General features: G+C 38.6%; 1 protein-coding gene across 20 annotated transcripts in view; it reads left to right on the top strand.

Moving 5' to 3' along the window:
• Positions 1–27335, top strand: part of SUGCT (succinyl-CoA:glutarate-CoA transferase) — an 808589-nt gene that overhangs the window by 419759 nt on the left and 361495 nt on the right. For 18 of the 20 annotated variants that reach the window (XM_082692660.1, XM_082692659.1, XM_082692656.1 and 15 more), the window contains one exon: positions 1569–1671. In XM_082692660.1, the coding sequence (XP_082548786.1) occupies positions 1569–1671 (103 nt within the window). Of the gene's footprint in view, positions 1–1568; positions 1672–5134; positions 5819–22202; positions 22323–27335 lie in introns of those variants that run through there. The other 2 variants (XM_082692667.1, XM_082692665.1) reach the window with 2 other exon arrangements.

Here is a 27335-nt window from a genome sequence, read left to right as displayed (position 1 = left end):
GTCTTGGCCAGGAGATGATTTTAACAGTCCTTAAAAAAAAATAAGGTGAAGAATCGATTAATAGAAGACATTTCATCTTGCATGGTGGTGTTCCCATAAGAGAATGCTTTTCAGTATGTAGAGGTGAAGTATTTGATTGTGTACTAAGTAGGCATAGTTAACATTACCGCCTTTAATTAAAATGGACAATGGAAAATCTTTATTCATCAAAATGGTGAGATTAGAAAAGTGTCCTCAAAGTACTGATATTGTTTCCACCCTTGTTGTAAACGGTGGAAGAAATAGTGCATTCTCCATTATAATTTCCCGTGGCATCTGCAAACCTAAGATTAATTCTAGTTATGTCTACGATTGCTGAGTAGAAGTCTGTGAATACTATTTCTACTATATTTCCACTTGCCTGCCCATAGTAGTGAAGCCTTCTGCTTGCTGCCAATAGTCTATTTTACCTAATTTTTTTTTAAAAAATCTCTTTTCACTTAGATTATTACTTAACTAGAAATAGTTTGCTATTTTAAAAATTAGTGATTCTATATTCTTCGTATATTACAAATTATGACTGAGGATCCAAGATTTTACTTCTGTTCACTGTCTTAACAAGAGGAGATATAAAACGGTGAATCTCATCAATGAATTGGGTCCCCTTTCCTTGAGACCTAAGAGAGAAAACAAAGTCATTCAAATAAGCTTTTTATCTGTGAAGTCTAATATAAATTGCAGAAATAAAACAAAACAGAGGAAAAGGACGTGGCTGGATTTGAGTGTTGCTGTCTAAACAGATCCATCTTCACATGCCTAGAATTGTTCTGATTAGTAAGTAGTATTGCAAATAAGTAGCTAAAGTTGTGTTGCGGCTGTTAATTCTGGTATATTTTAAATATAATGGAGGTAGAACATATATATTTCTCTTTTTTTAATTAAAGACTGTCTATTTGAGAGAGAGAGAGAGAGAGAGAGAGAGAGAGAGGTAGAGTGAGAGCAGACTCCTTCCTGAGTGGTGGGGCTTGATTCCAGGACCCTGAGATCATGACTTGAACTGAAATCAAGAGTTGGACGCTTAACTGACTGAGCCACCCAGGCACCCCAAACATATAGCTTTCTTTTAAAACTACATTTGTTTTTGTTTTGAGAAATTTACCTTACTGATGTACTACTATGCCTGAGACCTAAAAAACACTTTGCACAATGACATCCCCTCCCAATTGCAACTATATTATTGTATTTATAAAGTGCTCAATACCACAGCAATTTAAGCTCAGTTAAAACCATTCCCCACACAATCTGTGTCTTCTGCAAGGGATCCTCTGTCAGAAAGCACACAGGGTCAGAAATAGGAAGGATTATATCTCTAATGGTAGACCTTCCAACAATGGGAGCCGGGTGGCTATTCTTAACCACTCCTGGGCAAGTCAAAGTTGTTTTCATTAGGCAACATCCTCAAAACTAGAAACAAAGAAAAGCCAAGAAACATATTCTTGTCATTACTGGTTGCTTCAAAAGAGGGCCATATGAGAAAAAATGTTGTACCTTCTTTGTAAAAAATGCCTCTTTTTTGGGTCTGTTCCTAGGTTTGAAGAAGAAATGACCAGCAAATGGTTATACCTCTTCGAAGGCAGTGGGGTTGCATATGGCCCAATCAACGACATGAAGAACGTATTTGCAGAACCCCAGGTTTGGTTTTTGAACTTTTTAGTACATGGAAGTTGAAAACACAAGAAATTGCCTCTCTTTCTTTATCCAGTTTGATTCACATAAATACACGTGAGCCATTGGCCACGGGCTTCCGTCACATAATGTGATTTTTGATGGTGGCATTAGATTGTGAGTCTGAAGTAAAAAGAATCAATTTAGAACTGGTTGTCTACAGTCATACCCATCAGATCTAACGTATTTCTGCAGCAGTCTCTACATAAAGTTTGCAAGTTCAGGACATTTGTGTCTCCTGAAAAATCAGAAATGTAGACACTTGAGAGATTGGGCTCAGGCCCTCAGAGAACATTCTGTGTAGAAGGAAGTATGACAACTTTTACAGTTGTTATTTAGTTTGTATAGTTTTTAGTTAGAGCCCACATCTCACCAGATGGCTATCTTAAAGTATCCAAAGCAAGTCAGAGTTAACTTTGCAAATGGGAGGCTTTTATATGATTAATAAAGTACATTATTTGTGAAGAATCAATCATACTTCGAGGTTTGTACTGTACAATTCTAATAGACTTCTTCTTGGGCCCCAGGAATAAGGATCACCTGAAAGAAAAAATGAGGTTTTTTCTGTAACAATGTTCAAATTATTATTTTTAGATGCTACCAAAAATTTTTGATTTATTACTTTAATCAGTATCACTGCAAGCAATTTACTGTTTCTCAGAGTCACATATTAATCCCAAAAGGTAGAGGAACCCCATTTTTCTACGAAGCTTTCACTATGATTGTTCACATATCTTAGCAGCTTCCAACTCTTCAAAATTATAGGCCTGAAAAGATTCTTTATATTGTAACCGATTTTTCTTTGAAATGAAGTACTGAAAATGGAAGATGATTTTTCTGAGGAGAACTTTGTTGAAAACTGACTTAACTCTTTAACTTTGGTACCTATCTTCTACACGAGTATCTGCTGCAAGGAGAATTGACACGTGTTTAATTCAAGGTTGACAATATTTACTGGAGAAAAAAAATGAATGGATTCAGAAATTCTTAGTGTTTTCTTCCTGCCAAGAACCTGAATGTGGCAAGGCTTTGTCCAGAATAAAACAGTGGCCAATAAGTATTTGAGATAAGGGTCCCGCTGGATACGCTGGATACATAGTGAGTTTATGTGACCAGGTCCCCGCTGCATCAGCGGGTTAATGTCTGGTGATCGATGCCTCCTCGCCCCGAGGCTGCAGTGCGCATGCTCTGAAATGTACCAGACCCCGAGGACCAGTGTTCTCACATTGTAGCTTCGAATGAGGCCAAGCTTTGGCTCGAAGTTGTTGTGGGGGAAGGGGTGGGTTTTACTATTATTTTCCTGCTGAAAAGTGGTACCAGCTGTGTAGGATTTGGCGTTTAACTCGATTTGAGGGCACCTTTCTCTAGAGATCATTGCTGAGAGTTTTATCATCGGCATTTCCATCATTCAACCTGTGTTTCTTCAGGCACAAAGACACCAAGGTAAAGAACGTTATTTTAAAAATCTTTGGGTATCTTCTAATATTGCCTATTGTCTAGGTTTTGATGAACAAGGAACCAAGGTTCCACCCTTCAAGTTGTTCATTTTATGGGCTGCTTCAGATTGAATATAGGATAGTTAGGATTTTCATTCCCACTTTTCCCTTGGAGTTCGGTTCATTACTTTAATCGTTCTATGGCAACTCTTGGACCCTTAGTAGTTTCTAATATTGGTATGGCATATTTTTAGCACTTCAGTCATTTTTCAAATGGAAAAGATTGCTATTACCTCAGCCAGGATACTGGCTTTTCCTACTACCCCAGGAGTCTCTGAAAATTGCCTTCTTATCCACCAAAAAGTAGATTCTAACTGTTACCATTCTAACATCAAAAATTCTTAATCATCCAGTGATAATTACTGACAGTTGTACCCAAGCTCCAAGAGTAGAGTTGGTCTCTTTAATATATAATCTCATTCTTTGCAGTTTAAAATACCAAACGTGCACATAAAGCTTACCTGGAATTTTAGAAAGCCTAGAGAGCAATGTAGTATTGTTACATTTTAAAAATTAACACGGATGACTCTGGCCATTGTGTGTAGAACTGTTTGGCCCAAGAGGTAAGGACACTTGGCTCTTTTAAAAAGAACTCCTTATCATTTTGAATATTGGAAGGAATGTAAAGTGCAAAAAAAATCAGGGAATTATGTTTTTGGACTACTTAAAAAAATTCATTTGCCAAACCTTTATTGTACTTACGTACCAAGTGTTAGGGATTTAGCATGACTTTAGTAATTCTCTTCCTTTCTGAAAAAATAAATTTAAAATCGACTTAGATAGCAGATACAGAGTAAATGCTGTTGATGTATGAATCAGTGAATGAATGAGTTGGTTAACTTGCCAAGTATAAGTTTTCCAAATGACAGAGAGGCTATTGTGCTCCCAGTGGTGGGGCTGACAACCTCTTTGTATAGCCTTTATTTGGAAAACCTGTGTTGAAAAGCGCTGCATCATGGTTAAGACCCTGGAGTGCTAGCTCTCGGGCAGTTTTATAAACTTACTGGGCTTCAGTTTTCTCAACTATAAAGTGGTGTTAATAGGATCTTTTTTCTATACTGTCCTGTTACATGAGATAATGTTTATCAAGGACAGCAGGGTTTGCCAGAGGTAAAGGTGCAAGACACGGTATTAGCTCCGGTTATGATCGTACCCTTATTTACTGTAATATTTTGGTTAAAAAACAAAAAACAAAACAAAAAAACCTTCTTTGGTGGAGACCTTTGCTAAAGGTTATGTTTTTGTTTAAAAAACTCCTTTGTTTGGTGGCTACAAACAAATTCAATGCGGCAGTGGGACCGGGGATCCCTGGCTTACAAATCAAGCTGTAATAATTCTTTTTAAAAAAGGCATCCGCGCGCTCTGTGCCAAGAACTCCTCAGCCCTTCATCATTCCTGATTGCTGCAACCCTCTTATTTTTTGTTTTCCGTAAAAGTGTCCTTTCCGTTTAAGGTGTCCTCCCTTGTTTTTCCCCCGATGAGCTGCAGAGCTTCTTGGCTCCCGGTGCATGGACCAGGCCACTGCGCGCTCAGCAGTGGGACCGCACGGCTGGCCCGGGGCCGGCTCCCCGCGCGCATGCGCCGCCGCAGCCAAGCTGCTCGACTGGAAGTTCATGGGGTGAAGCGCGGGGCCTGGAACGTGGCGCCGGAAGTGGGGCTTTGGGGAAGTGCAGAGGGGTATGTCTAACCAAAAAGGAAAAAAAAAAAAAAAAAATCAGAAGCATCCAATGCAAGAGAGGGTTTTCTGGGGGCCTGCTTCTCCGGTGGCCATTCACCTTTCATCGGTGGTTTGGGCTCCCTCGGCAACAAAAGTGTACGTGATGGGAGTAACTATTTCTAACCTAAATAATTTCATCATGGCCTCCTGTTCTGAGGAAACTTGATTTTTTGGCTCTGCTGAAGGAGCAGATGATTTATTTTTTTTTCTTGGCTAGATGAGAGGTTGTCCGTCACCTTTGAGCCTCTGATTATCTGCTGCAGATGCGGAAAGGTTGGAAGGATCCTCCAAGCGTCCATGTTAAGTCAGTCAAGAACACCGGGGGGGGGGGGGGTGTCTGTATCTACTGAGAGCTTAGAGAAATTTTGATCCAAAAGCCTTTTAGTGGTAGTTTTATTGCTTTTCTCCCTCGGTGATAAATTATCTGTGGAAAATTCTGTGTATTCTGTAGAACTGTGTAATATTGATTATCTGCATGTAGATTTTAAGAATCATTTTTTAAGTGCTCTCTTAAAATATCTTTTTTTTTTTAACCAGGCCAAGATTGTGCAGTACATTAAAGGAATTCTTAAAAAGTTTAAAAAACTTGCTAGATGACCTCAGTATGGTCCTATTTAACATACCCTGGGGAACATGTGCATGAAATGCATTGTGGTTTGAGGTTTTCCAACCCAAACAAACTTAAAAGAAAATGCAGCTTTTAATAGAAACTATTCAGATTCCTGCAAAAATAGGTACGGATCCCACCGATGAGCGCAGTTAACAGCATCATTATCTACCATGAGCATCAAAAGAGATTGTGTGATCCTATTTTTTTGTATTTTGCCTAAGACCGCGTATCTGGTGATTCGAAGTGTATTCTTCGACCGAACTGTGCAATTAAAATATACATAGATATGAATGACCGAATCTCTGATTAATGTTTTGTTTTTGTTTTTTTTTTTTGTTTTTTCCTCCTTGATGCCATGACCCATGGGTGGGGAAGAGAGGGCAACAGGTGTCGCCAAACTGGTGTTATTTAACAGTCTTCACATTTCTACCACACAAGTTGAATCCATCAGGTGTAAGACATCACCCCAAAGCATCACTTCTGAGAACTATTGGGAGGGAAGTATCAGAACTGAAATATCACAGCTGGCCCTGATTTTAGCTGGTGCCAAACACCTGCAGGCTCTAAAAGGATACCAAAACAAAACCCCACCCCGTGGCAGCAAGCCATCCCTTAACAAACCTTCCTTAACTTTGTATCACCATCAAAATTAATTTAACACTTTCTACAGAAACCTTCTTCTTCCTGTCCCAGAAGGCCATTACAACTCCTTTAGCAAATCTTTCGTATGGGATGAATATGTCATAGAAGCAAACAGAGCAAAGTATTGAAATATTTGATAGCTTCAAATTATCTGTTGTTTTCGTATCATTATTTGTGGAAGCCTGTGAAGTTGGAGGCTTTATTAATCTCTAGGCTAGCTCATATTCTCCAGGCGATTTGTTTTTTTAGCACATTCTGGCAAACTATCTGAGCATCTGGGAAAAAAGTCCTTCAAAATTCATATAGTAAGTGTCAGAATCACCCCAAAATACAAAGCTGTTTTTCAAGCCCTTTCTACACTCCGGCATGCACGCGCTTCTGCACGTGGGTGCAGACACACACACAGATACACCCACACCCACGCGTTGTTGATGCGTTTTAAAGATTGCCTTCTCCATGACATTAGCTAATATTTATTGAAATGTGGTTGGGTAGTCCTGGTGGGCTTATACACCTCAAGCACGATTATGTGTTCACTCAGTGCTTACACTGCTGGGAAACACATACATGCAGGGTTCCCTGCAACTGGAAAACAGTTGATGAAGATCTAGACAAAACAATATGTCTGGAAATAATCCCTGGTAGACAAAGGAGTAAAAAAAAATAAATTTTGTATGTATCTCCAAACATACATGACATACTTCAGGTGGTGAACAAATTCAGATACATTATGTGTGTTTGTCTTATGATATCTGGGGATAATACTTTAAATTTTTGAAGAAATAATATGCTTTAGGTTTAAGGGTTTAAGGGATTAAATGAAATAAAAATGGAGAGTTTAAACCTTCAATTTTATATTAAAACATAAAGTATTGGGGAGTAATATTTTATTTTGTTGAGTTTAGAAGAATCCTAATGCAAGAAACCTCATCTCTTATTATGTAAGAGGAAAACCAATGAAATGTCAAATAAAAACTAAGGATGTAGCACAACATTACTGGTGTTTTACGTTCATTTTTTTTTGAATATAGCTAAGAAATTTGGAGGCACCAGTTTCTTTGAATTATAACACAAATATACTTAGCTAGCCAACTAGAATGCCTTGGACATTACTTGATTGATGTTGATGGAAATAAGATTGTAGAATTTATGTTAAAGGAAAAAGCCTTCTTTTGATCTTTTTGTGAACATGTGAGAGAGGTGGTTCAGGGCAAAGGAGAATGTAATCGCTTATTCACTCAGTCAGACATCATTCATTCATTTAGTAAATAGTAATTGATGGCTGTCACGTGCTTGCCCTCCCTTTCTCTCCCTCCCTCCCTCTCTGTCTCTATCTGTACAAGACTATGTTATGTATCCCATACTATACACATAGTCTTGTATTAGGTATTGGGCAAGGAGAGAGTGTGACGGAAAACAGTGAATCAGCAAAGACAAAGCTATGAAGCATTCAAGGAGGTCCTCCAGTCCAGTTTAAGGTAACTTGTGTCCAGTGTCACAGAAGAGTTACACAGAAATGTGGGTGTTTGAGCAGTGAAAAGTAATAAGCATAAGGAATCCTATTTAATGAATTAATAAAAGTTTAAAACCTGAAAAAGGGTTGCAAAATGTCTTAATCACCCAAGCACGATTATAATACCACTGACTATATGCCCTACTCTGCACCTTTTATTCCTATGATTTATTCATTCCGGAACTGGAAACCTGATCTCCCAACTTACCAAAGAGCTCTTTATCCTTTTAAAGCCTTTTTGTAGTCAGTTTGTCATATTACTCATAAGTTCCATCTCAGTGATTAAGAGGAATTTAATGGAGGGTTTCCACTTCTACTGTTCAGTGATTTTGAAATTATTGTGACCTGAGAATATCCGAAAATTTCCTTTTTTTTTTTGTAAAGTTATTCTCTCCATATGTGTTCCTTCTCTCTTACAGCCAATATTAAAGGTTATGATTTCACAGATTTATTCAAATGAAAACATTTTTCATTATCATTTTATTGTAGTTACTACATTAAAAAGTATTTTAGTTGTATTATTGGTAGTGCTGAACATGAGCAGTGATTGACAGGGACCAAACACCACTGATGTTTGAAGAACTTTTCTAAAATGATTAATGATGAAGGAGAAAGAGGTACAAAATGGTGTATTCAAAGCTTACAGAGACCTTGAAATGGAGTTCTATATTCTGTAAGAACTCAGCAGTTAAAAATGGAGCCTGAATTCTCAGTTTGTCTCTTTTTCTTTGATTACCTGTGCTTTAGGTGTTGTACTAAAAAACCATTGCTGATCTAAGGACATGAGTATTTACTCCAATATTTTCTAAGAGTTTTATAGTTTTTACCTCTTACGTTCAGGTCTATGATCCATTGAGAGAGAGAGAGAGAGAGAGTGAGAGTATGTGTGTGTGTGTGTGTATGTGTATCCTGTAAGATGTGAAGTCTAACTTCACTATTTTGCAGTTGCTTTAGTATCATTTGGAAAAAGACTAATATTTTCCCATTGAATTTTCTTGGCGCTATTGTTCAAAATCAATTAGCCATTAATGTAAGGGTTAATTATAGAACTTTGGTTATTTAAAAGTGTTTTTATTTATTTCCACATTTGTATGTATTTCTCAAACTTTTTTTTAAATTTTTTTTTATTTTTTATAAACATATATTTTTATCCCCAGGGGTACAGGTCTGTGAATCACCAGGTTTACACACTTCACAGCACTCACGAAAGCACATACCCTCCCCAATGTCCATAATCCCACCCCCTTCTTCCAAACCCCCTCCCCCCAGCAACTCTCAGTTTGTTTTGTGAGATTAAGAGTCACTTATGGTTTGTCTCCCTCCCAATCCCATCTTGTTTCATTGATTCTTCTCCTACCCACTTAAGCCCCCATGTTGCATCACCACTTCCTCATATCAGGGAGATCATATGATAGTTGTCTTTCTCTACTTGACTTATTTCGCTAAGCATGATACGCTCTAGTTCCATCCATGTTGTCGCAAATGGCAAGATTTCATTTCTTTTGATGGCAGCATAGTATTCCATTGTGTATATATACCACATCTTCTTGATCTATTCATCTGTTGATGGACATCTAGGTTCTTTCCACAGTTTGGCTATTGCGGACATTGCTGCTATAAACATTCGGGTGCACGTTCCCCTTTGGATCACTATGTTTGTATCTTTAGGGTAAATACCCAATAGTGCAATTGCTGGGTCATAGGGCAGTTCTATTTTCAACATTTTGAGGAACCTCCATGCTGCTTTCCAGTGTGGCTGCACCAGCTTGCATTCCCACCAACAGTGTAGGAGGGTTCCCCTTTCTCCACATCCTCGCCAGCATCTGTCACTTCCTGACTTGTTGATTTTAGCCATTCTGACTGGTGTGAGGTGATATCTCATTGTGGTTTTGATTTGTATTTCCCTGATGCCGAGTGATATGGAGCACTTTTTCATGTGTCTGTTGGCCATCTGGATGTCTTCTTTGCAGAAATGTCTGGTCATGTCCTCTGCCCATTTCTTGATTGGATTATTTGTTCTTTGGGTGTTGAGTTTGCTAAGTTCTTTATAGATTCTGGACACTAGTCCTTTATCTGATATGTCGTTTGCAAATATCTTCTCCCATTCTGTCGGTTGTCTTTTGATTTTGTTAACTGTTTTCTTTGCTGTGCAAAAGCTTTTGATCTTGATGAAATCCCAATAGTTCATTTTTGCCCTTGCTTCCCTTGCCTTTGGTGTTGTTCCTAGGAAGATGTTGCTGCGGCTGAGGTCGAAGAGGTTGCTGCCTGTGTTCTCCTCAAGGATTTTGATGGATTCCTTTCGCACATTGAGGTCCTTCATCCATTTTGAGTCTATTTTTGTGTGTGGTGTAAGGAAATGGTCCTTTCTCAAACTTTCTAATACTGATTTCTGATTTCATTCCTTGTGTTTGAAAATACATACTTTGACTGATTTCAGCTCCTTTAGATTCACTGAGGCTTATGTTATGTCCCAGCATGGGATCAGTTCTGCAGAATGTTCTCTGTGTTCTTAAGAGTGTGTATTCTTTTGAATATGCTAGAGTTGTCTGTTAGATGTCTATGCTAAATGTCTGTTGTTTGTTTTTACCGTTGTTTAATTCTTACATACCGTTGTTTAATTTTTACATTTCCTTTTTCATCTTCTGCCTAGTTGCTATACACATTATTGAACGTTGGGTGTTGAAATCTCCAGCCATTATTCAAGAAGTGTCTGTCCCTCCTTTCAGTCAGTTTCTGCTTCATATATTTCGACCTCTGTTCTTACACGCATATATGCTTACCACTGTTATACCATCTTTAAGAATTATACCTTTATCATCTTAAGAAAGAGATGATTATTTCTGGTTATATTTTTTTGTTTTAATATCGGTTTTCTGCTATTAGTATAGCCACTGCATTCTCTCTCTCTCTCTTAAGATTTTATTTATTTATTTGTCAGAGAGAGAGAGCACAAGCAGGCAGAGTGGCAGGCAGAGGGAGAGAGTGGGAAGCAGGCTCCCTGCCATGCAAGGAGCCCGATGCAGAATTCTATCCCAGGACCCTGGGAACATGACCTGAGCTGAAGGCAGAGGCTTAACCCACTGACCTGCATTCTCGTTTATGATTGTTGTTTTCATTGTACATCTTTTTTATCCTTTTATTTTCAACCTATTTGCATGTTTGAATACAAAGTATCTCTAATGTAGACAGTATATAGTTGGATCCTGTGTTTTTTAATTTGCTCTGAAAATGTATGCCTTTTGATTGAACTGTTTAAACCATTCATGCTTAGTTACTATTGATTTGGTTGGATTTACACCTGACATTTTTCTTTTTGTTTTCTATGTGTCTCTTGTATTTTTTAGTCCTTGGTTACTTTCATTGTCTTCTTTTGTATTAAGTAGATACTTCCTAGTATAATATTTTAATTTCTGTCATAACTTTCAATGACATTTTGAGTTTTGTTTTTTTTTTTAACTGATTTCTTTGGGGCCTATAATATATACCTTAACTTTATCAGACTTCAGCTTCAACTATATTGACTTCAGCTTCTTTTTGAGTAGTTAACACACAATGTTACATTAGTTTCAAGTGTACAACATAGTGAATCAGCAACTTTATGCTGTGTTCACAAGTATAGCCACCATCTATCATATACAACACTATTACGATACCATTGACTATATTCCCTATGCTGCATCTTTTATTCATTCCATAACTGGAAGCCTGTATCTCCCATTACCTTTCACCCATAATTCTACTATGGGGTACTTACCCAAATAAAGTGAAAACACTAATTCAAAGAAATATTGCACCCCTATGTTTGTTTAAGCATTATTTATAATAACTAAGATATGAGAAGCAACCCAAGTGTCCATCAATAGATGAATGGATAAAGAAGGTCACACACACACACATACACACACACTGGAATATTACCAGCCATAAAAAATAGGAGAGCTTGCCCCTTGCTACAAGATGGATTGACCTAGAGGTCCTGGAGAAAGACGAATACCATGTGATTCCACCTTTCTGTGAAACCTAAAAAACAAAACAAAACAAATGAATAAATGTTTGTGAATGAAAAGCAAAATCAGACCTATACATAGAGAACAATCTGATGGTTGCCAGAATTAAGAGGGGATGGGAAGATGGTCAAAAAAGAATTGACTTCAGTTATTTATTTTTTTTTAAAGTTTTTTTTTTTAAAGATTTTATTTATTTATTTGACAGAGAGAGATCACAAGTAGGCAGAGAGGCAGGCAGAGAGAGAGAGAGGAGGAAGCAGGCTCCCTGCTGAGCAGAGAGCCCGATGCGGGACTCGATCCCAGGACCCTGAGATCATGACCTGAGCCGAAGGCAGCGGCTTAACCCACTGAGCCACCCAGGCGCCCTGACTTCAGTTTTATACTGTTTTTTTTTTACAGTGAAATATGGAAACTTTACTCCTCTCTCTCACATCTATATATATTATCAACTCAACAATACACCATTATAATTATTACTCTAAATAATATGTTATATTAAATATTTCAGGACAGGTGATAAAACAAATGAGATCAAATACATATTTATAGAATTTTTATATTAATCTTTTTATTTTATCTTGTTTCCCTAATTTCTACATATGGATTTGAGTTAAAGATTTGAGTTGGATCTGATGTCCTTTCCTCAATCCAGTACACATTTTTGCCCTTATCCACTCCCTTTGTGCTATTATTGTTAAATACATTACATTTATAACACTACACTTATATAGAGATTGTATACTGCAGTAGCTTCTTAAATCAGCCAAGAGAGGGGCATCTGGGTGGCTCAGTGGGTTAAGCCGCTGCCTTCGGCTCAGGTCATGATCTCAGGGTCCTGGGATCGAGTCCCACATTGGGCTCTCTGCTCAGTGGGGAGCCTGCTTCCCCCTCTCTCTCTCTGCCTGCCCCTCTGCCTACTTGTGATCTCTCTGTCAAATAAATAAATAAAATCTTAAAAAAAATAAATCAGCCAAGAGGAGAAAGGAAAAATATGTTATTATATCATTTTTACAATTGCCTGTGTGGTTATTTTACTGCTATTCTGTTTATCTGTGGTGAATTTATAGTGCTATGTGGTATCATTTACTTTTAGCCTGAAGAACTTTCTTTGATATTTATTATAATAAGTCAGCTACCAACAGATTCCCTGTTTTGGTATAACTGGGATTATGTTGAATATGCTTTCATTTGTGAAAGATAGTTTTGCTGGATACAATATTCTTATTTGACAGTTTTTTACTTCTAACACTCTTAATATGTTTCCTTCTGACTTCCATGATGTCTGATGAGACGTTACGTTAATCTTATTCAGCTCCCTTGTATGTCATTTTGCTTTTGCTCCTTTAAGGGTTTCCTCTTTGTCTTTCAATATTTTAAGTTTATGTTTGTGGGTGCGTGTGAGTCTCTTAGCATTTATCATACTTAGAGTTCACTGAATCTGAATGTATAGAATAATGTTTTTCATGAAATCTGCAAAGTTTTAAGCCATTATTTCTTCGATATTGTTCCTCTCTTTCTCAAATGTCCTTCTGGTTCTGCTATTTATGTATATGTTGGTGCTTTTAATGGTATTTCATACTTCTCTAATGCTCTGTTCTCTTCATTTTTTTCCTCTCTTCAGATTGCATAATCTCTATTCATCTATCTCTAAATTTGCTGATTCTTTCTTCTGACAATTCACATACAGGGTCGAGCCCCTCCAGTGAATTTTTCATCTCAGTTAATCTTGACTGCAAAAGGAACCCATTTGGTTCCTTTTAATAATTGGAATATTTCTATGTCTCTATTGATATGATATCTTGGATGAGACATTGTCCTCATATCTTCCTTTAATTCTTTAAGCATGGCTTCCTTTTGTTCTTTGAACATATTTATAATAGCTGCTTTGAAGTTTTTTCTTGCTAAGTCTACCATCTGGGCCTCTTCAGAGGTGGTTTCTATTGCCAGCATTTTCTTTCTGTGTAGTGGTCACACTTTACTGTTTCTTTGCATGTCTCATAATTCTTTGTTGATATCTGGACATATTAGTTCTGCTTTGACCCTGGGAGCTGTTTTGTCTGTCTCTTAACAGGTCAAAGAGCAGTGACTTGGCTGCACCAATTCTGTGAAGTCCATTTTACCTGCAACACCCTTAACCACTGAGGTCCCAGCTCAGATGGTTTCCACCTGCTTTTATCTTTTACCCGCGGGTCTCTCCCAAGTTGGCATAAGCCACTTATTGGGTGAAGGCCATTTTAGCCAGTTAGATTCTTATGCTTTGTATGGTTGTGTGTGTGACTTGGTTGGTTGTTTGTGTGACTTGGAAGCTGCTGTCACAGTAAAGGGAATTTTTTCCTCCTTCCTCTCAGGCAAGGACTAATAGCTTGGGGATTCCCTCTGTGATTTGCTACTGTGAGAGCACAACCTTGGGCACTCAGTTTCCCAGACTTCCAAAGATAAGTGAGATTTGATTTTTAAGCGTAGCTTCCTAGACATCACTCCTGGGTCAGAATAGCATACTTAAGTCAGTGTTTGGTAGATTGAGCCCGTGCCAGTGAGGCTTTTGATTTTTTGATGGGTCAGGGTGCAGCGTGGTGAATGCTTTCAGATCTGTCTTCACATCTGGCTCTGATTGCTCCTAGTGGGCACAGCCTGGGACGCATGCACCCCTTCCTTACCATGAAGAGTTGCATATGATCCCAGGAAGGCTTTCCCCAAAGGTCTCTTTCCCTGGTTCTCTCTTCTAAAGTTTTGGTGATTCTCTGCTGTTTTGCTCCTGTTCTGGAGCTACCACCTTTCTTTTAATTGCCCTCCACAAAGATCCCTATTGTTTTCAACAACCCCCACCTAGGTCAGTAGGCGTGGAATTTCCATCCTCTCTTATCAAAAAAGCCAGTGGCTTCAGGGAGAGCTGGGGAGCTCTTTATTTTGATGACCTACTATGTCCTCCCAGCTATGCCTGCCTGGACTATAGCTTCAGGAAGTCTAAGGGAAGTCAGAGATATAGTCGCCTGTCCCGAATGGATACAACTGTAATCCCAGAGTGAGAGTTTGGCAGAGAGCAAGCTCCCATTATTTTGGCCTCACTTGCTTGGAGTAGAGTGCTGGGTTAAAGCTTTCATCACATGGAATTCTGGAGCTTGGTAGTGGTGGTGGAGAGGGCATATCAGCGGAGTGAGCCACGGCTCCAGTGCCAGATTCTCACTTCTTTCTAAGACTCAGTAGGTTTTCTTGAGAGAATATTTCTTCATCTGCTGTATGCCCTCACAATAATTTCCAGGGATTTAAAATTATATTTAACATTAATTTCCACATGCTAACTTGCTATGTCATTGAGAAAAGGGTCTGCTGAGCAGTTTACTCCATCATTTCAGAAGTCTTACCTGCTTGCATTCCACCTTGCCTTTTCGGGACATCCTGAAGTTCTTTGGCCTGTCAGAGTATCCATGTGCTAATTTCTTTTACTTTGTACTTTGTGCTCACCCTCCTTCCACTTACACTAGTACCTTTAAGAAGGTCTGACTGTGTTCTGCTGGGCTTCTTGGTCTCCTTATCCTCACCTTGCTATGTATGGTCTCCCTTTTATTGTTCCTTTTGAAAGACAAATGTAAAAGTTTTATGGTAGTGTTTTTACAGTGTTCTCCAAAAGAACACCTGGGTTAGAATCATCCAGGGGCCTTGTTAAATTTCATATTTCTGGAGCTAACCAAGCCCAGTGGTTTTTAATGTCTTTGGATAAGATTCAAGAATTGGCTTATGTAGATTTCCCAGAATTATTCTGGTACAAACTGTATTTTGAGAATCATTATAGGGGATGGTAGAAGATGATGTTGGAAGTGTAACTTGGGTCCTAATCATGAAGCACCTTAAATATTACTCTGATGGATTTGGATTTTTCCGTGTGGGCTAAGTGTTGGAATAAAAAATGGCCTTATATATCATATATAAAAAGTACTAAGTATCATCTGTGTCCCCTCACCTTCCCTGGTGCACCTCCCTTTCTGTTACCGACACTTTGTGTGCCCCTCACTCACCCAGTATGCACTTAGGGCCCTCATCCTTTTTTTTTTTTTTTTTCTCAAAGGTTTATTTATTTTTCTTATTTGACAGAGAGAGAGAGAGCACAAGCAGGGGGAGCAGGACAAGGAGAAGAAGCGGGCTCCTCCCTGAGCAGGAAGCCAGATGTCAGGCTTGATCCCAGTAAGCTGATATCAAGACCTGAGCCAAAGGCAGACACTTTAACCTCTGAGCCACCCAGGAGCCCCTAGAGTCCTCATCCTTTATCAGTCTCTATTTCCTCTCCTTTCTTTGCCTCTGACTTCCTACCAGCTCAGCATTTCCTCATCTATCCTTCCCCTCTAGGTTCTTAAAGCATCACTTTGTTTCTTTCTTTTTCAAATAAAAACTTTAGAGACCATTTCTGCAATACAAATTATTTTCTAAACCAGATACTGTGTTTAGGGAGTTATTTTTAATGTGATTGCTTTTTCTACCTGCTTCCCTTTACTGCCTTCCACTCATGCCACAAGAAAAAGGGACAGTAACCTTGTGCCTAAATTCTGAAATATTATCAACTCCTAAAATTCTTTAAGACTGTCAGCTTAACATAGGCTTTGGTTAAAAGTGAAGGATTTTTTAACAAGGCTGTGTAAATCAAGAACTTCATATGTAGGAAATATTAATTTCCTTCTTTTTTAAGAAAAAAGGTTGATATTCAGGATCTATAAAGAACCTCTCGGGGTGCCTGGGTGGCTCAGTGGGTTGGGCCTCTGCTTTCGGATCAGGTCATGATCTCAGGGTCCTGGGATCAGGCCCCACATTGGGCTCTCTGCTCAGCAGGGAGTCTGCCCCCCCACCCCCCCTTGGCCTGCCTCTCTGTGATCTCTGTCAGGTAAATAAATAAAATCTTTAAAACAATTTTTTAAAAAATGAACTCAAACTCAACACACTCAAAACAGATAATCATGTCAAAAAATGGGCAGAAAACATGAAAAGATACTTTTCAATGAAGACATACAAATGGCTAACAGACACATGGAAAAATGTTCATCATCACTAGCCATCAGGGAGATTCAAATCAAAACCACATTGAGATACCACCTTACACCAGTTAGAATGGCCAGAGTTAACAAGATAGGAAACAACGTGTGTTGGAGAGGATGTGGAGAAAGGGGAACCCTCGTACACTGTTGGTGGGAATGCAAGTTGGTGCAGCGACTTTGGAGAACAGTGTGGAGATTCCTTAAGAAATTAAAAATAGAGCTTCCCTATGACCCTGAAATGGCACTACTGGATATTTACCCCAAAGATACAGATGTAGTGAAAAGAAGGGCCATCTTTACCCCAGTGTTCATAGCAGCAATGGCCCCAGTCACCAATCTGTGGAAAGAACCAAAATGCCCTTCAACGGATGAATGGGTAAGGAAGATATGGTCCATATATACAATGGAGTATTATGCCTCCATCAGAAAGGATGAATACCCAACTTTGGTATCAATATGGGTGGGACTGGAAGAGATTATGCTGAGTGAAATAAGTCAGGTTTTACTTATTTGTGGAGCATAAGAAGTAACACGGAAGACATGGGGAGATGGAGAGGAGAAGGGAGTTGAGGGAAGTTAGAGGGGGAGATGAACCACAAGAGACTATGGACTCTGAAAAACAATCTGAGGGTTTTGAAGTGGCGGGGGCTGGGAAGTTGGGTGAGCCAGGTGGTGGGTATTATGGAGGGCACGTATTGCATGGAGCATTGGGTGTGGCACATTGAATTATGATATTGAATTCTGGTACACTGAAAAGAAATTAAAAAAAAAAAACAATACACAGGAAAGAAGATCTTCTAGAAAGCTTTTGCCAATAGAGCAATTAGAAGATTGTGTTGCTGAATGATTCTTCTATGCTTCAGGTGTTCAAAGCCTGAACTACAATGATTATAGTGGGTCTGGAAAATAAGAGATAAAAGCCACACTAAAAAGAAGTGATTGAACTCAGTATTCAGTGATTGGGAACTCTTACAAGTTACAGTGAAAGATACCATAAGTATTTAGTATCCGGAATATATAAGGAATTTCTACAACTCAACAATGAAAGGACAAGTAACATAATTAAAAATGGATCAGGGATTTAAATAGACACTTGTTCAAAGAAGATATACAAATGGTCATTGAATTCATGGTAAGATGCTCAACTCATAAATTATTAGGGGAATATAAATCAAAATTATAGTGTGATGTAACTGGGGACTGTAATGAAAAAAGATAGTAACAGGTGTTGTTAAGTGTATAGATTAATTGGAACCCTTGCACAGTACTGGTGACAATGTGAAATGGTGTAGCTTCTTTGGAAAATAGGCAGTTCTTCAAAACTTAAAAATGCAGTTACCTTTGGACCCAGCGATTTCAGTCCTAGGTATAAGAAGTGAAAAAATATGTTTGTACAAAATGTGTGCACATATGTTCATGGAAGCTTTATTCGTATGTCTGAAATGACACAAACAACATAAATTTTCATCAGCAGATGAATGGATAATCAAATGTGGTATATCTATGCAATGGAATATTATTCATCCATAAAAGGGTATGAAGTACTGATATATGCTGCAGCATGAATGGCCCTTGGAAACATGCTAAGTGAAGGGAGATACACATAAAAGGCCATCTTTTGTATGACTCCATTGATATGGAATGTCCAGAATAGATAAAACCCATTCAGAGAGACAGAAAGTACTTTAGTGGTTTCTAGGGACTGAAGGAAGGAGGGGGTAGGGGAATGGTTGCTAAGGAGTATGGGGTTTCCTTCTGGGGTGATGAAAATGTTCTGTAATTAGATAGTGGTGATGGTTGCACAAACGAGAATATATTTAACGTACTTTAAGAGGATGAATTTTATGTTATATAAATTATATCTCAAAATAAAAACAAAAGATACCATAAGAGGTTAGAAATTCATTTTCCAAGAACAAATTAGTGTTGGGAGGATTTAAGTGGTTGCATGGGGATGAGCATGGAGAGTTAGGTCTTGAGTTTTATGAAAGACTAGGATATCGCATATACTCCCTTAAAGCTGGTTCCTTTGGTTTATTGGTCTTTGTGCCCCTAATTACAAGCACAATGTAGACCTACAAAGTGGAGTTGTAAACAGGATGAATAGAATATTCATAGATTCTTGTTGTTGTCCCATAGATCACTGAGACCTTGTCATTTTTATTCAATTTTCTTACCCTCTACTTTTCACATGACATTGATCCTTTCAAGGTGATTGTGTTCAGACTAAGTTCTGCTTAGCCTTTGAAGGGAAAAGGTTCCAATGTCAGTTCAATTTTCTAACCTTTCGAAGAGCCATCCAAATCTGGGGGAGTGTATATACCACCTCATAGCCAGTCTGGGTTCTGGGTGGCGTTGTATCTATTAATTCAGTTCTCAAAGTGTGATTTGTTGAACTTGATGTAGGCATGTGTCCAGGTGTTCATAAGTCATGTAATGCAATCATATTCCCAAGTTCTCTCAGGATCTCCTTGGTCATTTCCAGTTCCCTGGGGTGCCTCGTTTTGGTCCTCTGGCTGGATATGATGGCTTTAGTTAAGCTCTTCTCCCGTTCACTTTCACAATGGCAGTCTTGCCACTTGTCTTTGGGGCCAAGTGGCAAGTGAGTGGAAAAGTGCAATCAGATTTGAGTCCACACTTTGAAACTGCAGTTCCATCAAACCTCAAGGGATGTTCCCTTCTCTTGGGATTTTGGCTTTTGCTGGTTCCCATGGCCTTGCTCATCAAAGCTGCCACTATCCTGTCACCACAGCATTTTCTGAGAGTTGGGTGGGGGTAGGAGAATAGATAAAAGAAAGGGAAAAAATGGGGGGTTTCCACACTCTTCTTGAGTGTGCATTCCCTTTCCCATTCTTTGAACCAGAACTAAAAGGCTTCTGCCTATGCTTTCCTGTTTACATCTGTGCTAATCCATTCGAGCTGCTATAACAAAAATACCATAGACTGTGTTGCCAATAAACCGTGGAAACTTATTTGTCACATTTCTGGAAGCGGTAAAGTCCAAGTTCAAGATGCTGACCACTTCCTGGTTCATACCCTGCTGATTTTATGCTTTGTCCTCTCCTGGTAGAAGGGATGAGGGAGCTCTTGGAGGTCTCCTTTATGAGGATGTTAATCCCATTCCTGAGGGCTCCACCCTCCTGACTTGGGCCCCTCCCCCCAGGATCCCACCTCCAAATACCACCCATTTTTGGACTAGATTTCAGCATAAGGAATTGGGGGGGGGGGTATGGGGGATGGGCACAAACATTCAATCTATAGCAAAGTCCCAGCAATCACTTCTTTGTTTCCTATGTAACGAGTTCAGACCAGGGGATACGGCAGTAAAAAAATTGGTAAACTTACTGCTTCTATGGTGGTATTTGAATTCTGTTCTTCCCCAATCCATCTGCTGCTGTTTACTTTTGAATCCTCAAATAGCCGCTGCATGTATTCTGTCGAGGTTTTTAGCCACATTCAGCCGGAGATAGCGTGGAGTATACTGATTTCTCTGTAGTACCCAGAACATGAGTGTTTCAACATTAAAGCAAAATTTCTTACTATTTTTAGAAGAGTTCCTGAATAATTTTCCTTGAAGAGAACCCTAACATGTTAGGTAGAAGCGCTCATATACTTTGTAGCTACTTTGTCATGCAAATGAGGCTTTTCCTGAAATGGGTAATCAAAACAAAATATAGAAATAAATTGAATGAAAAAGGTCATTAAATAACTGAAACTATCATATAGAACCCTGATTTTTATACCGGCTGTAGGGTAAGTTAAATATTACAGTTTTGAACATTGTATTTATACTAATATACTAATACACCATTGCTTTTGAATGCTTTGTATATGGGTTTTTTTTTAATTAAAATAAAGAATTTTCTGCTAAAGGGAAAATCTTTGGACTGTAGGAATGAATCGTTAGTTTTTCCTTAAGCTACTTTCCATAAATGTCAATTTTCTGTGTCAGTCATTTGACGTGTATCTAGTACTTCTTCCCTATTCTCTGGCAAATGAAATATTTAAGAGTATGAGGGGAAACAGAATTTTCGGAAAGAGGAATAGTGTCAGAGCCAGCAATGGTCAGGGAGACTGAGGAAAAAAAAGTATATTTTCTTGTTTTTGAGCAGTACTAAATCTTAAAGCATTCACCCAGTTTTTCACAGCAAATATAGTATAACTCATCATGTGATGACAGTGAGGGGGTGCTCACAAAATGATGGGAATGTGGAAGAAGTAAAAAAGAACCAACTTCAAAGAGTTCCCAGGGGTCAGAGTGGGACAATCTAAGTAACAAAAATAAATGGAATATAATTATAGTAATGAATCTTAATCCATAGATTATCCACGAGTCCATCCTAGTATAAATAATTGAATCAGTAAACAAATACAGAAGAATGGAAAGAGCTGGCCAGATTGTAGGATCCCAATTAGTAAATGTAGAAGGAATGGGGGAAATTGAAAATTACCTTTAGGTAAACATCCCAGTAAAAACTGTTGCAGGAAAGAACCACTGATGGAGGCTAAAATTACAGTGAAAAAGAAGATATTTGTAGACTCTCAAAGGATCCCTCCATATTTTCTGTCACAAAGGAAAAATGATTAACTTTTCCCTGAAGGAGTCTCACCGATACCAGTTTTAACCAAGTGACCCAAGTTAGTATCCCCAGTAGTAAGATCTATCAGCCTCGGGATGCCTGGGTGGCTCAGTCAACTAGGCATTTGCCTTCGGCTGGAGTCTGTGATCGAGTCCTGCATTGGCATCAGGCACCCTGCTCAGCGGGGAGTCTGCTTCTCCCTCTCCCTCTGCCTGCTACTTCCCCTAGTTGTTTCTCTTTCTCTGCCTAAGGAAAAAAAAAGGTCTATCAGGATCATGAGTCCTTTGAAATGATTCATAACATCACCTTCTTGCCCCAAATGCGTAATTTTACTAGAGGCTGAGGAACTGTCCCAGATGGGAGAAAGCTAAAAAAGGTATGGCTTTTAGATGCAGTATGTGGGATTCTGGATTGTCTTGTGGTCCATAGAGAAGGGCCAGTGTGATCCTTGTCAAAATTCACAGTTTCTCAGTAAGAAAGAGAGTACCCATGTACAATGTTTGGTTTTGATAATTTTATGGTGGTTAGGAAAGCTGTTAATGGTAGAAGCTGGGTGGAGTGGTATTTGAGGACTGTGCTTTGTAACTTTTCTGTAAGTCTAAAATTATTTCCAAATAAAAAGTTAAAAAAAAAACCCCACACACGAAAAAATCTGATTTCAAATACTTCACATTGTCTAGCTACAAAAACAATAGGGATTGCATTAAAAAAAATTAAAGTGGAATGGGGGTAAAGGGGAAGTCCTCTCTAAACATGCAAAGTAAAATTTCAAATTTCATTGCCCTTCCCTCAGATTTCTGTCACTTTAAAACGATGCTTATTGAAATGTCAGAGGACTGTTCTATGCCATTGTTTGTGTTCTCTCACATTTCAAATGGACTGATTATAACAATTCTCCCTTTGCTGTTTCAGAGACATAAAACACTGAGTAGTTGAAGCCTGAAGGATTGCTGATATTTCTGCACCATAGCTGAGATTTTATTTCTGATGCCTGAGGACCACTAAGACAGCCACACACTCAATCAAATGTTCAGATCTTCTCCACCCAATTGTAGTTGATTCCTTGTCAAAAATTTAAATGAAAGATAATTTAAATTCATTTTTCTTTACAAAACAGATTTTTGCTAATTTATAAAATGTAATTAAAATGTTACCAGAATGCAGTTACTCTTGGAAATACTTCTCTACAGATTCTCATTTTTGCAAAATAGATATGTCTCATTTAACTTTTATGAAAAATGGTTAAATTTTCAAAATTGGTTTCAGATGCTGTCCAATTTCTTCGTGGTATGTGGAAGTGTCAATAGTTGTTGTAAGCCCTTTTATATCATCAGGCGGTGATTCTCAAACAGGGTAGGCATCAGTCACCTGGGGAACTTTTTCAAAATAGAGATCCTTCAGGTTCTAGCAGCAGGATTTTGATAATACAGGTTAGTATAGAGTTAAAGATATCTGGATTTTTAGAAGATTCCTCCAGGATTCTATGGTAGAAGCACAGAATGCTTTGGAGGGAGGAGAGCGTTGTTTATGAATATGGTCTTTATAGTTGGCCAGAACTGGCTTTTATTCGGGCTCTGCCACTTCCTCATGGAGTGACTATGAGCACCAATCAACCTTCCTGTGCCTCAGCTTCTTCCTCTGTAAAATGGAGGTTCGAATCATTTCTGCCCCATTAATTAAAAACAAAAACAAAAACAAAACTTCAATGAGGTAATGCATGTGAAGAACTTCAAATGAAGGCACTTCTAATTGATTCTTTTTCTTTTAAAGATGACTGGATGTTTTCTGGAAAATGTAATGGTGGATGGGAAAGTACTTCAGGTGGAAGCATTAACCAAGCAATGAAGTGGGTGATGTGGTACTGCCTGGGGGAGGGCAGGTGTGAGAAACTCATACGGTGGGTTATGGCTGGAGCATGGTGTGTGGAGGAGATAGGGTAGGAGATGAAAATGGGGAACCCAGGGTCAGTTCATGGAATACTTGTATGCGGCGCTGAAGAGTTGGATCTATATCCAGAATGGCAGCCCACGCAGTGTGATGCTGGCTACTGGAAGTGGAGCCCATGAACTCATACGAGGGTGCTGGTGGTCCTGGGTAGCAGGCAGTTGTGGGGTTTACGTGTGCCTGCATAAACCATCCATGACATATGTAGAGTTTTTCAGGTTCATGACAGAAATTCGGGACAGAAGATAGAATTCCTCAAGTCCAAGCCGTATTTGACAGAGCCTACCCTAAAACATGCACGGTAAGAGCTAGTAGAAGCTTTTCGTTCTTCGTTTTATATCCTGTCAGCCAGAACTCTGGCCCTGAACCTCTCATAAACTCCAGTTCTGGTAATAATCCAGCTACAGATGACCAGTGTGTGAGCATTGTGAAGAAGTACTCTCCAGGTTACAGGAAATTGGCTACTTTAATAATTATAGACATGTGTGGGCATCTTGGGGAGTGGTATCGCTGTGTTGCAACTGGACTGACAGATCTCATTTAAACCTTGTTCCTAGCCATCTCGGATGGTCAAATTTGTTTTAAAGAGCTTTCTCCAGGATACAATTCAGTTCCTGGTCCCATGGAGATCTATCTTCCTTATGCTCAAATTGTCACTGCAGTTGGGGGAAGCCAGGACACCTGTATGCAGGAGCACATAGTAGACTAGGTACCAAAATGCTGTTCTATACTCTGGGATCCTCTGACCCAAGGCACACAAAGACATTATATCATTATGTCATTGAAAAAGTGGATTTTTGTTGTTGTTGTTGTTGCTAAGTGGCTCTTATCTCAAACAAGTTTACAAATACCACTAGGGCTTACCTAAGTTATGAAATTCTCATACAAACAGTGGCAATGGCATGGTCTTTAAGCTCAGAGAAGTATATTCCTGAAAACTATAGAAGTACAGTGAAAGGACTATATTTTTTCAGAGACTGAGAAATTTATATGTGGAAAAGAAGATGCTTTGGGTTATTGCGATGTGTCATTGTTGATTCTTTATTTGTAAAGATGTAATTGGTGGCAGATGTTGATAATGGGTTATGCGTGTGTGGGGGGTGGGGAGCAATGGAAACTCTTTGGACCTTCCTTTTAGTTTTGCTGTGAACCCAAAACCGCTCTAGAGAATCTTTAAATAAGCAAAAAGGAAGATGCCCTAATTAGAGTTCCTTGATGCTTTTAGACGATGCTTCACAGTAATGAAATGGTGGTACCGCAGCTGTTTGCTGAGACTTTAAAGATCACAGCTCATTCATAGTCAAATAGTTCATGAGGGTCAGCTGTGTGCAAAGTGTAACGCCAGGTGCTAAGCACCAGCGAAGAAAGAAGCCCAGTATGAGGTTGACTCTAAGCAAATGGGAGACTAATCAATAAACAGGAGTACCAAATAATTGTTTTGTAATGAGAGATATATTTATGCCTCAAAGTCTGTAATATGTTATATTTATCTGCCAAGGTGTCTTTTTCGGGATTCAGGAACTCGTTGAAAAGCAGGCTAATCATTAAGACATTATTGACAAAGATTGGATTCAAAGACCATTGAAGGTTTTTTAAAATACTTTATTCACTTTTTATTTAGAAAGAGTTAGATTCTCAGGGAGTTCCAAAGATGATACAGAGAGGTCCTGGGGACTCCTCACTTGCTTCCCTCGATGATTACATCTTACTTACATAATTATAGCGTAAGAGCAAAACCAGGAATCTGACGTCAGTAAAATGTGTGTATATATAGTGTGTGCTGTTTTATTACACGAGTGTGTAGAGCACTGTAACCATGGGCATAATTCAGGCACACAACTGTTCCCCAACCGCAGTGATCTCCCTTCTGATCTCACATCAACCACTGGCCCATTCCTAATGCACGGCAACCATGAATTTTCCTTCCATCTCTATAATTTTGTCATTTCAAGAGATGTTAAATAAATGCAACCGTGCAGTGTGCGGCCTTTTAAAAAACTAGGAGCTTTATTGAGATGTTATTCATATACTGGAAAATTACCCTTTTAAAGTATGTAACCCATGGTTTTCAGCACATGCATAGCACTGTGCATTCTATCACTGCTGTCTAATTGCAGAATATTTGTATAACCCCTAAAAGAAGCCCATTATCATTTCTTCTCTATTTTACCCTCTTCTTATCTTCCTGTCACCACTAATATACTTTCTGTTTTTATGGATTTGCCTGTCCGTGCATTACATATAAATAGAATCATTCAACATGTGTATGTGAGTGGCTCTGTAGCGTCACGTTTCCAACGGCCTCCCATGTGCTAGTATATACTCCATTCCTTTGTATGGCTGAATAATGTTCCTTTGTATAGATGCACCACATTTTACTCTTGCATTCCTCAGTTGATGGGGATTTGGTTTATATCCACATGCTGTCTATTATGAATCGTGCTTTTATGGAAATTCAAGTACAGGCTTTGTGTAGACATGTGTTTTAATATAGCATATTATATTGCATATATGGCCAGGAGACTCATACAACTCTGTGTTTAACTTCTTGAGGAACTGCTAAACTGTTTTCCAAAGTAGCTGCCCTGTTTTACAATCCCACAAACAATGCATGAAGGTTGCGATTTCTTCATGTCCTTGCCAACGCTTATCTTCTTTCCTTCCTCCTGCCCTCCCTCCTTCCCTCCCATATTTCCTTTCTTCCTTCCTCTCTCTCTCTCTCTCCCTCCCTCCCTCCCCTTCCTCCTCCCCCTCCCTCCCTCCCTCTGTCTCTCTCTTCCTTCCTTCCTCTTTCTTTCTTTTTTCCTTTATTCCTCCCTCCCTCCCTCCCTCTCTCTGTGCCTTTCTTTCATTCTTTTTTTCTTCCTTTCCCTCTTCCTTCCTGCCTTTCTCCTCCTTCTTTCTTTCTCCCTCTCCCTCCCTCCTTTACTCCTTTAGTTTTTCTTTCCTTTCTTCCTTTCATATCCATAATAGTGGGTATGAAGTGGTATCTCTCTACAGTTTTCATTTGCATTTCACTAATGAAATGATGTAAAAAATATTCTAAAGTGATTATTGGCCATTTGCATGCCTACTTTGGATAAATGTGTATTCAAATGTTTTGCCCATTTTTCAATTAGGTTATTTGTCCATTATTATTATTGAGTTATAAAAGTTCTTTGTGTCTTCTGGATACAAGTCCCTAATCACATATATGACTTGCAAATCTTTTCTTCCAATCCGTAGGATGTCTTCATAGTTTCTTGATGGTCTCTGAAGCAGATTCTTTTAATTTTCATGAAGTCTCATTTATCTATTTTTTTCTTGTGCTGCTTGTGTTTTTGATGTTGTATCCAAGAAACCATTGCTTGATCCAAAGATATAAAGATTTATGATTATGTTTTCTTCTAACAATTTTATAGTTTTATTTATTTTACATTTAGGTCTCTAATCCATTTAGTTTAATTGACTCCATGAGTTAGTTTTGCATATGGTGTGAGGTAGGAGTCTACCTTTTTCCTTTTATATAAAAATAACCAGTGGCCTACCATCAATTATTGAAAGACAGTTCTTTCCTGCATTGGATTTTCTGGCACCCTTGTTGAAAATCAATTCATAGTAAATGTAAGGGTTTACTTCCGTTCCATTAATCTGTATGTCTGTTCTTTTGCCAGTACCACACTGTCTTGATCTGTGCCTTTGTCATAGTTTTGAAATGAAGAGTGAGTACCCCAAATTTGTTTTTTATTTTCAAGATATTTTTCCCCTTGCATTTCCACATAAATTTTAGGAGTAGCTTGGCAATTTCTGCTAATTAGTTAGTTGGGATTTTGATAGAAATTGTGTTGAATCTGCAGATCATTTTGGTAATATTGCCATTTTAGCAATATTGTCTTCTGATCCTGAAGATACTGTCTTTGCATTTATTTCATCTTTAATTTACTGCAAAATGTATTCTGTAGTTTCAGTATGCAAGTCTTGTACTTCTCCGGCCAATTTTGTGCTTGAGAATTTTACTTTTGGATGATATTGTAAATGGATTGATTTCTCAATTTTAGGTTTATATTTTTAATTAATACTGCATGGAAATAAAATAGATTTTTCCTTCAGTCATGCTGAATT

Source organism: Mustela nivalis (assembly GCF_964662115.1).
Source record: "Mustela nivalis genome assembly, chromosome: 12".
Lineage (NCBI taxonomy): Eukaryota > Metazoa > Chordata > Mammalia > Carnivora > Mustelidae > Mustela > Mustela nivalis.
Note: the sequence above shows the minus strand (reverse complement) of the source record. Positions and strands in the feature narration are given on the sequence as shown.